The sequence below is a fragment of the Mercenaria mercenaria genome, chromosome 2, assembly GCF_021730395.1.
Source record: "Mercenaria mercenaria strain notata chromosome 2, MADL_Memer_1, whole genome shotgun sequence".
In the NCBI taxonomy this organism is placed as follows: Eukaryota; Metazoa; Mollusca; class Bivalvia; order Venerida; family Veneridae; genus Mercenaria; species Mercenaria mercenaria.
This window is the reverse complement of record NC_069362.1, coordinates 111,670,316-111,685,096: the sequence shown is the minus strand read 5'-3', so window position 1 is coordinate 111,685,096 and position 14,781 is coordinate 111,670,316. Positions and strand designations below refer to the sequence as shown.

At 33.3% G+C, this 14,781-nt stretch overlaps 3 protein-coding genes across 3 annotated transcripts in view; 2 read left to right on the top strand and 1 right to left on the bottom strand.

The window, feature by feature from the left end:
* The window catches only part of LOC123562455 (uncharacterized), a 332,370-nt gene that overhangs the window by 42,786 nt on the left and 274,803 nt on the right, over positions 1–14,781 (top strand). The window lies entirely within an intron of this gene.
* On the top strand, positions 7,220–11,629 carry LOC123564921 (uncharacterized). The gene is made up of 6 exons (XM_053537562.1): positions 7,220–7,461; positions 8,670–8,815; positions 9,110–9,196; positions 9,636–9,693; positions 11,101–11,272; positions 11,491–11,629. Exons 2-6 carry the CDS (start codon positions 8,752–8,754, stop codon positions 11,548–11,550), a joined length of 441 nt encoding a protein of 146 aa, XP_053393537.1. The 5' UTR covers positions 7,220–7,461; positions 8,670–8,751; the 3' UTR covers positions 11,551–11,629.
* Positions 12,108–12,668, bottom strand: LOC123562976 (sarcoplasmic calcium-binding protein-like). Its single transcript, XM_053527828.1, has one exon. The coding sequence runs from the start codon at positions 12,666–12,668 to the stop codon at positions 12,108–12,110; it is 561 nt and encodes a 186-aa protein (XP_053383803.1).

Genomic DNA, 14,781 nt, shown 5'->3' with positions numbered 1-14,781 from the left:
ACTTTCCATAACTTAGTTTAATATACAAAATGTTTTACCTCCCATAACCATTTTAGATACGAAGAGTGCAATATCCCACTGACAGAGCTATGATGAAAGTGATGTTTGCTGAAAATGTTTTGTCACGTGAACAATGTCCAGGGGCTGTTGGGGTGCGGCTATTTATTTATAACGGGAAACATTAATTCAGCAATTAACTCAAAATATCGGAAGATTGTTTAATAAACTAATACATCTGTCCATTTTGCAAATGCCATATGTTTGGTATATGATACGTAATTACTGCTTGAATTGCTATGGAGCAACATTTTTCGCATATTTCTATATTGAAACATGTTGTTGGAAACCAATTATTGTAATTAATAGCTAAAATTACTGATAGCGTTCAAACCGTTGCAGCGATTTTATTTGTTCGGCGGCATTATTCAGACACTATACGACTAAATTACTAACTTTAAAGTCAAACTATAAATATGTACATTTCAAAGCTCACATGGTGAAGTTAAATGTGATACAAAGAATATATATTTTAATTTTACAGAGTTGCATATAGTCTACACACGTTTTCTAAAAATGTATTAGCTACTTTTATAACATTGTGTTTTTATGATATTCTTGTTAGTTGTTATTTCCACTCTAAATATTATTAAAATAAAGAGGATTTTTTTTAATCTAAAAAGAAATTTGATTGCCTTCTTATCAAGCTGGACACGACTGAGTCTGCCTCCTTTGCGAACATATCTGCACTGTTCGCCATTCAGTCAGTATCTTTTTGGTAAACACCCAGTTTAAACTGTTAATGGTACTGTCCAAATTGAAAATTGGACAAGTTCATCATAGTTTTTTAGTAGGGTAAAGGGTAAATTACAGGTATCTATGATTTTTTGTCTGATTGTATGATTTGCATTAAAAAGAAAACTGTCATAACTAAATGTTGCATTTTGTGTCAATTAGCTGAATTTCGAAACTAAAGGGTCTTGATGAAGGCTTGGGCATGAAATTTGACTTGACGAAAGTACTCGGCCATACAACTATTACATATAGTGCGTTTCATTTGACCTTGCGGGGCGGAGTTAATCTCTGGCTTATGCAAATAATGATAATCTAAAAAAACAAACCGAACAAAATAGGTAGTGCTACAGCGGTTACAGTGTAAGGTAGATGACCAGTGAATAGGTTGCCAAATATACAACATATCCTGCACAATAATGCAGTGGACCGTCGTGAACCCAGGTCGAATAAAATGTCTAATACCATGGTAAATAAATAAATGCACTGACAATTGAATAATTAAAGATAAAAAAGATATATCATAGAAAAATTTCAAATTATAACAGACGCGACGTAAACTTTGGTTAAACGGTAGCTTAACAAACCATGTTTTAGATTGTCGGTTCAGAAATGCAAACGTTTTCAATAAATGTATGGGGAACTGTTTAGAAGGTTGTGTGCGAAATGAGAGATAATGAAGAGCTGGTTAAGCGGCACTCTCTATTTTAGATACATTCAATGGACTGGATTATTCCAAAGGGTCATACAATATAACAACACATTGTCGAAGTACATTGATACCTTTTACGATCGCCACAAGCTACTTAAGTATAGCAGTTACGATAGTCAATGGAAAGACCATTCCTGGGAAATGTAAAAAACATACAAAAAGTACCAGATACGGTTTGATCGTGTCTGTCTTTTAATAAGACTGAAATTCGCAACACCAGTTATATACAATGTACCTTAGCACCAACCTATATGGTACTCTTATATTCCGAAACATGTACTGGACTCAAAGTAAATAGAGAGTATAAATACCTTGTCTAAGTACAGGGTGATTAGAAGACATTGTACGGCCGTTACATGTCACTTTAAGTCTTTTGTCCTTTTGGAGTATAAAATGCAACCTAACAGAGGCCTGGGCCTGTACAATGCCTTAATACCTCGACTGTCATCTATAATACACCATTTACAAAACAAATGATATGTATAAGACGAGTATAGGAGTATTGATAATTTTTTTCCATATAGTGCGACGTATGTGGCAACTACTTCCCTTTTTGACACATATATACAGAAATATACAAATTATAATACAATTTATGTGATAAAGATACATGGAGAAAATCTGATACAGTACTGGTTCGCTTAGACTAATCCTAACACAGTACATGTACTAAATAAACTCTAGAATATACAAACGGTATAATCATAAATGATTGCCCCATGAAATGTCAGATAATGTGAAATAAGCGTCTAATTCAGAGTTGTTACAAATAGGCCAACTTAGTATGGGACAAACATTAATGTATGAGCGAATTACATGAATTTCTTTCCCTTCTGAGCTAGCTGCTGTATTTATGCTGATGACTCATTCTATTACAATACAATAGCATATTCCCCCCACCGGAGAAATAAACATGGTCATCCAAAGACAATTTAACAACAAGCATTTCAGTACCTTTCATAGCTTCTGTATAATTAGTGATATCAACAGTGACAATTATTTTTTAACAATTTTGATAGAGCAATGCTTTTGCTTGAGACGATATCTTCAAATAACTTGCCCCTCACACATATGAGTTCGAGCCTCACAGGGGTATTGAATCCTTCATTTGAGGAAGCCATCCAGCTAGCTTACGGAAGGTCGGTGGTTCTACCCAGGCGTCCGTTTGCGATAAAACAATGTATGGAGGGGCACCTGGGGTATTTCTGCACCATCAAAAGCTGGAAAGTCGCCATATGACCTATAACTGTGTCGGTATGACGTTAAACATAGCAAAAATATTACTATATGAGACACACTTTGACTGCTGAGTGTTAACTTTCCACCTAAGCACATGTATAATTTAGTTATACAAGTTGGGTCACGCTAATGCATTTGTGAGTTCTTCCATATCCATTCTGCTATATGATATTTAATTATTTATACAATTATTTAAACGCAAATTACTAACAAACGGTTATTTACAAATTACTTACAATCAGTATTTTAGTAGGATCTCAATTAATAAAAGTCGAGATGTCTATGAGTTAGAACTTCTACGTTATATAGCTTCCATGTACCTAATATGCTATAAAATGAGATATTTCATGGTCATTAAACGGAATAACAGGTGCTCTTTATATCAGTTTGCTACGATAGCTCTTCAAACATGATAGAAATTAAGAGGCTAAAATAGTACTTTTTGTGTGCACTTTAAACATACATTATATCATAGATATCTTAAACATTTTTTGCAGAATTATTTTATTCCAGCTTCCCAACTGAAACATACCTGCTGCAAATACATGACAGGTTAGAACTCTTGATAGACTACAGTAAAAAAACATTTTTGCCCTAAAATTAGGATACTATCTATGCTATTAGCATATATGTTTCAGTCTACGAATTTTGACCTTGCATCTGTTAAAAAAATAAAATACAGGTAGTGTTTTCTAGCAATTGTAGACATATTTCCAGGGTTGATATCGTTTTAGCACAAGGAATATTGTTTTTGATTTTACCATGATTCCTCTGTGTCAAATTAAATGAAACTAGTTCTAAACCGAACTTCACAATCACACAAGTCCCGATTGAAAACTAGTTAAATGTTACTGATGAGAATGGTTTTGAATGGTTTTGAGGCATTGGGATGAAATAAAACTCACAGAAAATCTACAAACTAGGCATTAAAATCAAACAGCTTATGCTGTTACCCAAAATCAGACTCAAATTATCATTGTCATTACCACAATTGTGGGCTTCTTTTCTCTGTAAAACGGGCATAAGAGATGAAAGGAAAAGTATTTTGATAAACATTTATATAAAAGTTAAAAACGAGTAAATTTGCCGATTAAAGGACAAATAGGAAAATCCGACGAGATATAATGATTGTAAAGTGAAAACATAGAAAGCAAAACATTGTAATGAAAATGAACATAAGAATGAAGCTTCATTGAAATTCGATTCCTTTAGAAATGTTTGTGAACTTTCGAGTTTTAAATAAATGAGTTCTACATAGCCTATACATGTTTACAAATACAATTTTTATCAAGTATTATTTTGAAAATTGTGTTTAGATGTTTTTGACGTGGAACGTGTTTTTTTTTTAAACAGGCCCATACAAACAATAACGGGTAAGTGAGTTTTTGTCACATTAAAAAGCGCAATTAGTTTAAACATATTTTATTTCAGTAATACATGAAACATTTACAGAACAATTAATTAAGGAATTGGACAGAAAGCTATATCAGCTTACGGTTGTCCTCGCAATTTGGATTGGTATTTTAGATTTCATAACAAGGTATCCATCAACATTAAGTTGGTGTATGTATGATTAAAATAATAAAAAGGAAAAATCGTAATTACAACACCTATGCATGTATTTTGTAGTATCTCGACTTTCTCAGTTTCTCAGAAACTAAGAAGTCGTGGTTATTGATGGCCTACATCTAGAATAAACGGGTTGGACAAATTTTCTGCAAATGTATGTGTCTATCTATCTATATAATTATAGCATTTTAAATATTGTCAATGATGGGTCTAATACGTTATCATGTGTTCCAAATTTCATTTTCCAATATTGATTGATCGTTGGATTTCATTAGGAAGGGGCCTCTCTAGATTAATGACCAAATCGCTGATTCCAAATCACTTTCTTTTTACCGCTATGAGTTCTAACCCTGATCAGATAGGTATGTGAGAAAGCCAACTATTTATTTGGCATACGGAAGTTCGTGGGTTCTTCTCAGTCGACCGACTGTGCTTGAGGTAATGCCCGGTGGGGCACATGCCACATCTGTCGGCAACTCCCACTCTTGTTCACCACTGTACACTTTCGCTTCAATTATAGTTCAAGTGGACATTTGCATACTTACTACGTATGACTGAGCTACTTGTAGGTATTATTTATACTTTTAACATGTCCAAAGCAGAACTAATACCACTTGGGTTAAATTAGAGACACATGTTGTTTATACGGTTACCTGACGTTTAGCTGAACAATCTCGGTAGAGTTCATGTGCTTCCGTGTTTCAGTACTAGATAGTTATAATCACTGTATAATAATTTCAAACGAAATAAATTGGGTTATAAAAATATCGTTTTTAAAACGCATTATAACCCATAACTCCAACTGTACGCATTAAAGTTAGTAGCAATCACCACTAATGTTCTTTTCACCGATAAGCTTTAACCACTGACACCCGAAGAAGACTTGATGTAAGTTACCAGTAGTAAATATTACGAAATTAGTTTCCTGGGTTGCAGATGAATATAACTACTATCAAACCAAACTGAATAAGAGTATAAACATGAAAGAATACAAAATATATTCATGTTGCTAATTTATTAAATAGTGACGTGGGTAGGCAACAAAGCAATATGCAATTTTTGCCTCGTTACTGTTCCATTTCAAGGCGAATGTCTCCTAGTTCAAAACATCATTATTAATACAATCAAGAAATTACCTCCATTAAATATAAAAGCTTGCTATTATCTGAAAGGCAAAAAGAGAAAGAGAGTCTGCTTGTTTTATGTACCTAGCATTTAGTTCGCTGCTATTATATATCATTAGTCCACTAATTACAAATTGTATGACAAATCTTTGTCAGCCGTACACAGTGACGAGTATTAAATCTATCTTGTGTACCCAGATGTTTAGGTATACTACAGGTATGAGGACTTGAAATGCTGTCAACGGTAATTGTATTTATTTGTATTTTTATGTTATAGTTTGTTAACCAGATCGTTAAACTATATTTCAAAAAATGTACAAAATGAAAATGTTTTGTTCACTTAATATTATGCATTTTGAAGAGAAGCAATTGTGAAGACATATGCTTTGAAATACTTATATTAATTATGAAACGTTCAATTTTAATGGTATTTCCCCAGAATGTATTTCGTCTATGAGGTATATTTCTTTGATGTGTAGATAATGCATTCTGAAGAAGAACGTTTAACACCAGGTGCGTTTTTATGAGTAACGTTAACTTGAAATTGCGAGAGACGTAAAATTTTGTCGTAATAACACAAAAGTTTGTCGAAGTTTCAGCTAAATACCTCACAATTACCTCACAATTTCAAGATAATTATGTAACGCAATATTTTGTCTTCGTATCTCGAAATTTCAACTTACAAAGTTTAAATAATCAAAAACTAAAACTAACTTTTGAGTTAACACCAAAAATCGACTTACTTATTCAAAGTTTCGACTTACGTTACTTCAGGTTTCGGCTCACTTACTACTATATATGGTTGTGTTTATATAAGACTTGAATAACACTTTAAAAAAATCACTGTTTAAAACACTAAGTTTGAAAGGTAACTGTTGACCCCTTTTGGCCAGGAAGCAATTCAATCTGTAAAAAGATCCTTTGGAGGCAACTAATGCAACCAAGAAGAATAATAGCAGACTCGGTTTGATTGAGTCTGTTCATGAGATGTAATGAAATGTGCAACACCGCTCACGCCTCCTAACACCGGCTTAAGCCATAACCTATACGGACGCAAAGTTTAAGACCAAGACATGATGACTGTAGTTTTAAGCCATGATAAGATACCCAGGGTGATCTTTTGGTGAGGACAGGTCATACCTGACTGTTCTAACTTAGAATTATACTTAACTGTTCTGATCATATCTGGAAGGTTTTCGACCTGCTTTAAAACCCAGGACCAGACATTATATGGACATTTAGGTGTGAGTCTTACATATAGTTTGAAACAAGATTGATTGCCTGAGGATGCTATAGAGATAAGGGTAAGTTATACATAGATTTACTTTCAGTAAAGACAGACACTACATTACATTCCGACCTTGCTTGATGCTGGATACCTTCAAATACCATTTAGAGATAGATGTACCGACTTTACACATTTGAGACTTTAAGTGTCGATAAAATGCCTTGATCACTTTAGATGACCAAACCCGATATAAAAATATAGCATGTTGACCAATGACATTGGACCGGCCGACAACGTCCGAACATAAATCCTCAAAGACATTACTTAACTACTTAAATTTCAAATGATAAAGTCGAAATCTTCGAATTATGCTTGTCAAAATTTCGAGTTAGTCAAAACTTGAAGTTGGTAAATCAAAATTTAGGTAGAGGTCCAACCCTTAATTGAGAAGCCGTATTATGAACTGCTTGATTGTCAAAATCAAAATTTCGAGTTACTGTCTCCTCAAGCGCTCTATAACAGCCTGTGTATGTTTTATATTCCAGAGTCTGCTGAAACTATTAAATGAAGTCATATTTTGAAACTATAGCTGTACTGTTTTGTACACTGGTTTCCCAAAGTCTTATCTACGCTGCTGGATCGTGCGAACACTATGAAACTATTATCAACTTAGTGCAGGAGTGTCGTCGGCAGGAAGGACCGTTGCGTATTTTGAAAGAGCTGTCGGTTGGGGGATATGCAGAATATATGGATGGACTAACACGGAGTGAACTTCTTGAAGATATTCAAGCCTTTTGTAGGTAAACCAGACAGTGTTTGTATTTATATTTGATACGACATATTCAGTAGTTGCATTTACACAGATTGTTGACAACACTGAGCTCAGAGTATCTCAGTATCTCAATATTTTGCAGCATGTTAATCGCAACGTTTTAGATAGCATATGTCTGAAAGTATGTGTTTAAAATATTCAGTACTTAACAGGACTTCGATTTGAAAAGAGACAAATGTTTTAATGTATTTCTGTCACGTTTTCTTAACATGAACGTTAGTTAAATATACATATACCAAATAATATTTATTAAACATAAACAAGATGCATGTATTTCTTTGTTAAAATGAAAGGTTCGAATAAAAAGAAAAATTAGGATATAAGAATATGAACGCCCAAAAACTCTTAATTGTTAAAACACGACACGTCAATCAATTATAAATAATGTTTAATAACGTTTTATTACAAAGTATTTTTGTACATACTTAGCTATAAACTGAGAGATTTCATTGCCCCAATAACAGGTGCTATCTTGAATAACACTTCAAACGCAATTAGAAATAAGTGGCCTAAAAAGTCGGAAAAAGCACCTCTAAATATCGTTAAAAAATTTGGCATTGACGAAAATTATTGCAGATATTGAAAGTTATCTTCTGCTGGAAATCCTAGACCAGCTTGTAGCTGCCATCGTTCATGCAATTAGAATTTTATTGCTTCCCATGTACAGTCATTGAAAAAAAAGTAAAAAAAAAAAAGTCTTTACAAAACACAATATTTTTTCCTTTAAATTTACCTACTGTGTATCGTTTTATGAGAACTAAGGACGTAACTGTGGCAAAGCGACCAATCTAGTGGTAGTCAGGTTTACGTACGGCGATTCCACTTTGTGAGAAGTAGACTTATTTACGTTAATCTTTAGCCTGCTAAATTTTTAAAATGGACTGGTCGAACATTCAATTTGGGCAATGCCATTTATTATTTGAAGGGGTGTTCACTCAAAATTTATTGTACTGACTGAATAGCAAACAGTGCAGACCATGATCAGCCTGCACGGATGTGCAAGCTGGTCTTGGTCTGCACTTGTCGCAAAGGCAGAATCACTTGCCACCAGCAGGCTCAAGTTTAAATGACCTGACCCTGACTACTCGTATTCATTGATCAGATTTCGTTCTTTGATTTCTCTAACAAATACTCTTTAAATTGCTGGATATGATCATGAGTTTGTAAATTTTACAGAAACGTAATTCCGAAGTACAAGGAATGTATTCATAGGTCTAACGTGATACATACGTGAGGAAATTCTGAAGATGTATCTCGGATGACAACTGACTGGCTATCAATTTATTGCACTGGAGAAAATGTCGCTGACTGGCTGGCAGAGTGTAAGATTTACCGAGAGCTTTAGTCATTTATTGTCATAGGTCAATCCAATTTCTTAAATCAAGCAAAATAATTATTTGTAAACAATTTACTAGAGAATTTTGCCAAGCAAGTAAAAAGACGATTGTTGACGTTATGTATTTGACGTAGTTAATTTTGTTTGTACGTATCTAAATCTAGCCATTTCAAAACTAAAGTATTGACCTATTTTGTCTACCAGTTTTTGTTTTAGTCAATGCCGTCGGGTACTGAAAAAATAGATATACGTTTAACTTGATATCCTGTACATATTTCAGATGTAGCATATGGTTTCAAATACAAACACGCATGCTCAATAAATAACATGAGTTTGAAGTGCTATTTTAATCAAGTCTTTAAAGGAAGTATGTATTACTAGTATGCACAATCTTATTCATTAAATATTTCTTTTTCATCAAAAACGTCTGCTTACATGTAATGTTTTTATTTGCAAGTCAAGTTCCTTAAGGTTTAATAATTTAAAGCTCTTTTCAGCATTTTATTTCATGTCAAGCGTTTTTTAAAAACTGGCATCTCTAATCTTTTTGAACTAACATGCAGTCACCTCGCTCAAGCCTGGTGTGTCTTATCATAGTTCAATACTAAGATTATATACTAATATACTTTAATCATTAACTGGTAATTGTAAAACTCTTTTTAGTAGACTTCAGCTGAAGTTTCGCCATAATTTAAAGCATTTATCTATTGCAAAAGGTATTATAAAGTGGCAGACAAAACATTTCCAGATTGCAGTTTGTTGTATATTTATAGTTGTCTGAATATTCATTTTTGTTTTGTTTTAAGATGGCACACATCGACTGAATGATGAAACTATTATTGAGTATAACTCATGGGCGAAAAGGTACTAATTTAGGGACGACTCTATTATGTTCCAAATAAGAGCGACCACTTAAGAGCTACGAGAATGTCTCCTATTCTTATGACCTGTTTTCCCAACACACCTATCTAAAAACTAGATACAATTCATGTAGTAAGATGCACGAACCTTAACGTAATCTAAATGTGATTCTAAACGATGTATGTTCAGTTTTGATCTGTACAGCAATGTAAAATAAATTCTAATAATTATGCTTGTCTCTGTTAAAACACTCTTAAGCTAGAATGACGTCACGATAACGTGCAGTGACGTCAAAGTTTTTGTTGCGACAAAGAAAGAGCGCTTCTATATTTTATCTACTGTTTTAGATTAAAGGCAAATTAGAATCGAAATAATTCATAGCAAAACCGTGTTTTAAGACTGTTTATACACTCGGACGGCAATACGTCGTACAAATAATTTCACGTGAAATTATAACGCCCGACGTATAACCGCCCATCGTGCATAAATAGTGTTAAAGCACTCTTTTGCTATCAATTATTTCTTAAATAGTCTCGTTTTTGGAAGAGTGCATTCTTAAACAGTCAATAAGTATGAACAAACAAGTATTTGTTATGAGTGAAATGCGTTCAACAGGATATGTTACAATTTGCTTATATTTGAGCCAACATTCACGTACATTTTTGTTCGAATTACATACCTTGTTCAAATCTAAGTGCCTTCATGTCGCACCAAAACTTTCCGCATCGTGATGAAATATCTTAAACCAGCATGAGGCTATTGTACTTCATTTCATAAACATAGCAATACATAGATACGCGTCTCAAGTATACTTTTTCCTACAGCATGTACCCGAGCAGCAATGGTATCAGTTTCACTGTAAATTAGGAGCAGGAGAAGAATACTATTAAAAATAGAGTTTCCGTTTCTTGGGATTACTGTTGTTAGTTTTGTTGATAATATTCCTAATGGCTTACATTACAAAGCGACACGCAATTTCTGTCATTAGTAATAAGAAATCATTGTCTCTGACAGATCAAAAAAATTACTAAATGCGTATTTTCTAACAAAGAATTGCGTTTGTCATCCATGAAATCGTGAAATAGACTTAATTTCAAGGATCAGGTTTTGTTCGTGTGCCTTAATAATGTACGACTTGAAAGATACACTGCACGTATATATACAAATGTATATGGTTCTCTAAATAGTGCTTTAGTTGCCTTTAGATTCGTTCAAATAGGTAAAATGAATGTTGTAAAAATGACGCATACTTACACAATATCAAACCTGTATACATGTATAAACACATATATTGTTATATTATAATACCGTAACATCAACTAAATGTATAAATATCTGACGCTTGAAATGCTAAACTTTTTCTTTAATCATTATATCAAAACTATGAGGATCTACTTTCACTAATTATAGATTGACGACCGATTGGTTCGCTTGTACCAAAGATGAGATGCCTCGGTTACAGCGTTTGTTTCCACAATGTACGTCACCATGGCAAGACGTCCTCCTTACTGACTGGCTATATAACTCAGTCTATTATAAACCCGGTTTGTGGCTGTATCCGGAACAGATGTCTCAACTCTTGGTGAGGTTATCTTATGAATGTTTATTATCACGCGAACTTTATCATTCGAAGAATGCTAACAATTTCGTCTGCCATGAAATTTATTTTTGAGAAGAGAATGTTGAAATATTTATCATCTTACTTCAAAGGTGAATAGCATTAATTTGGATTTAATTCTTTATAGTGAAAGTGTATCTGCTACTGTTTATCAAGGCGCATTTTCTGTCTTTTCTTTCCAGGCATTGAAGGAAGAAGCAGTCAACAGAACACAGTCTTTTGAATACTATTCTGATTTCTAAGTGAATAAAATATCAAGGAACAATTTATTAATATCTAATTCATTACATTAACGGAGACATTGTTATCAGTCGAGTGATACATGTATTGATTTGGTACATATTTTTCTTTTTATGCCTCAAGTACAGTTTTGACGGCTGCGTTCCTTGAATGAGGCTTTTCCTGTTGGACTTCTGTCCTTGTATCATTTTTCAGTACAGAGTTTAAGGTTTAAGCCCTAACATAACAGTTTTAACATTATTCTCATGATAATGGAATTAAGTTGGCGTATTTCAAAAACTAATGAACTAGATAAAAATCATAAGTTGAGCTTCATAGTTTTTACAATTTTTATCCAAATTTAAATCTACAACATTTTTTTATCTTTTTTATGGACAAATAAAATATGTTTTTCAGTTCACTATGGGGTTTCACCTAACTTTTATATACCTTAAGCAGCAAATGTAACTGAGGGATGTAAACAGAAACTAGGTAAGAAATGATAGTTTTAAGTGGTTAAGAGTTGGTTTCGTCTATACTAGTGTTAATTACTTATGACACCATATCTGTATAAATATCGTCACATAAATCCGACTGATGCTAGAGCAGCTTTATACTGTTCATGCTTCCCTTCGTCATTTCCCATTGCCAGTTCTGTATAGAATCCTGCAGTACTATCCACAGAACATTTACCATCCCCTTCTGAACCAACCATACTGTATATACCTTTCACAAGGTTATCATCTTTCAAATTGAAAGCTTCATGAAGATTTTTAAATTGCTCGAAAGAAAAGCTGCCAGATGCCCCAACATCACCTGCGCTTATCAGCTGCTTCAAAGCCTCACGAACAACCAAGACAGTCTTCGCAGAATCTTTGGTATATGCTTCTCTGCGCGAGGCTATGAACTCATCAAGATTAAAGGATTTATTCCAATCCGGGTCATCGGTTAGATATACAATTTTATCCCAGAATTCATTCAGTTGAGATTCCATTTCTTGTTTTCGACCACTATCCGGTTTGAAGACATTGATAAACGACTGCAAACAGTCGTCCCTGTCTTTAACATTTACGACTCCATCTTTGTTAAAGTCTACCAGCTTGAAGGCGATCGTCCACTTTTCATTCATCATAGAGGTCATTTTTATTTTCTCAAACTTTTATGATCTAAGACGATGTAAAAAAGAAAAAATATACTCTTGTGTGATATAAGTAAAATGGTTTTCACAGAAGTTTCAAAGTTATGCTAATTGTCTCGTATTTTTCATTTTTATTCCTAAAGAGTAAAAATTAAATCAACCATTTAAAATTAAGATTTACAGATTCAAAAAAAAATGCAAATGAATTTCGTTTGAAAGTAATATATTATTGAATATATGAAAGAAATAGAAATATCCTAAAAATATTTCACTTGATGACAAAATATTATATGCAAATAGGAAAGTAACAGCTCACTTATTTTAGACTCTATAACATTCCTAATGTTAATTATTTAATGCTTAAATACTTACCGAAGATAGTTCAATAGTTAAAAGATACAAAATTAGAATATCGTTAGCTTCCTATATGCACACAGATATCAGTAATGTTACAAAACGGAAATGAAAACTGGCTGTATTCCAGCGCAGGAAACCCAATCAGGCTCTGCTACATTGCTAATTGATGTAGAACAGAGAAAGCTTTCAGTCTAAGTGTATCCTTGCGTTTCATACACACATATCATAACCTCAAGAGATTTTATAATTTTAGATAGATTACATCTGACAATATTATGGTAGCTACTTAGCGATCAAGTTGTCCATGAGTCACTTTTTATACAGTGTTATATAACTATATCACTTGTGTCAGTTTATTGCGCGGATCATTACTACTAGTAAGTTTTTAATGTGCGTGTGGGGGGTTTAAATGACGGTATGAACGTATTATTTAATAAAGGCGGGATTTCACATATAGGTATCCTTTATGACCATTGTATATATATTAAACAGTTCACTTTTTCACTTCAGTTCATTTTATCTTTCTAGCCATTATTATTTCGGTAATTTTGAAGGTCTCTGAATAATTGTGTCCCAATTAAACGAGCTCGTATCTGTATTACTGTATATGCATGTTTCCACGTAAACTACATTATACCTTTCATACTAAAAAGCTGATTTATATGAACATATTTGCGTACTCGTTTGACAATTGGTTTGATGTTAGTTACGAACGTAGTACCTAATCTACTAGTAATAGTAGAATTGTTTAGCGACGGTACTAAAAGAAGAGCCTAAAATTTAGCTCGGGACGTATTTTAGATTTTGTTCATTTGTCTAAAGGTAGTGAGCCGCAATAACATTCGGCAGATTAAGTATTCTATGTGCATTTTTTGTTTTTTTTTGTTACGTAAAATCACATGCGCTTTCAGCTACATCTATGTTACAAGAATGCCGAATCGCACAGCCAGAATACGTAATTATGTGGAAATTAAACATTTACATTTAATAATAGTATGTCGTAGAGGAATACAACACAGGTTTTTCTCACCAGTCGTTTTAAACGCTAAAGATGGTTCACAGACGTACCCAGGGCGGATTTCTGGAGGGAAGAATAGGGCCTACCCACATCTCTTACAGTCCGTCGAGCTTACAGTTTTGACAGTCAATGATTCCATGGATACATTTGTCATTTTAGTCATTACTTTCGGCTCGTTTCTCTCAGAAAAATCTACATTAGTAGTATCAATTGCTGAAGTAATAAGATCGGACTTAACTCTGTCAAATTAATAAAATTGCTCTCCTTTATTTACAAATTTAAGATGAAATCGCGTGAACTACTTATGTTCAAACTATGTCAAATATAATTAACATTGAACCTTTTTAGGAATATTTAACAAACTATTTCTGAAGGGGCAAGCTCACAGACAACTCTAGAAATTCGATTTCCTCTAATCTTAACTAAAATCCAGCCGATCCTGCATACTATCGAGATGGAATTGTGCTCTTCTTTATAAATAATATATAATAGGAAAAGCCTCGTTTCACGATGGTGAATGTAGTCCGGATAACTGCCACGATTCACAAAACATAAATACTAATAAAATGTATTTCAAGATCCTTTGAAAATGAAGAATAGAAGCAGACTCGGTTCAGTCGCTTTAAATGAAAATAAACAATGCATAGAAATATATCGACATATTACTTTGAATAAGTAATAAATAATTAAGTAATTGAATGATTTTCATTAGATATAGAGGATATTGTAGTAGTGTCATTT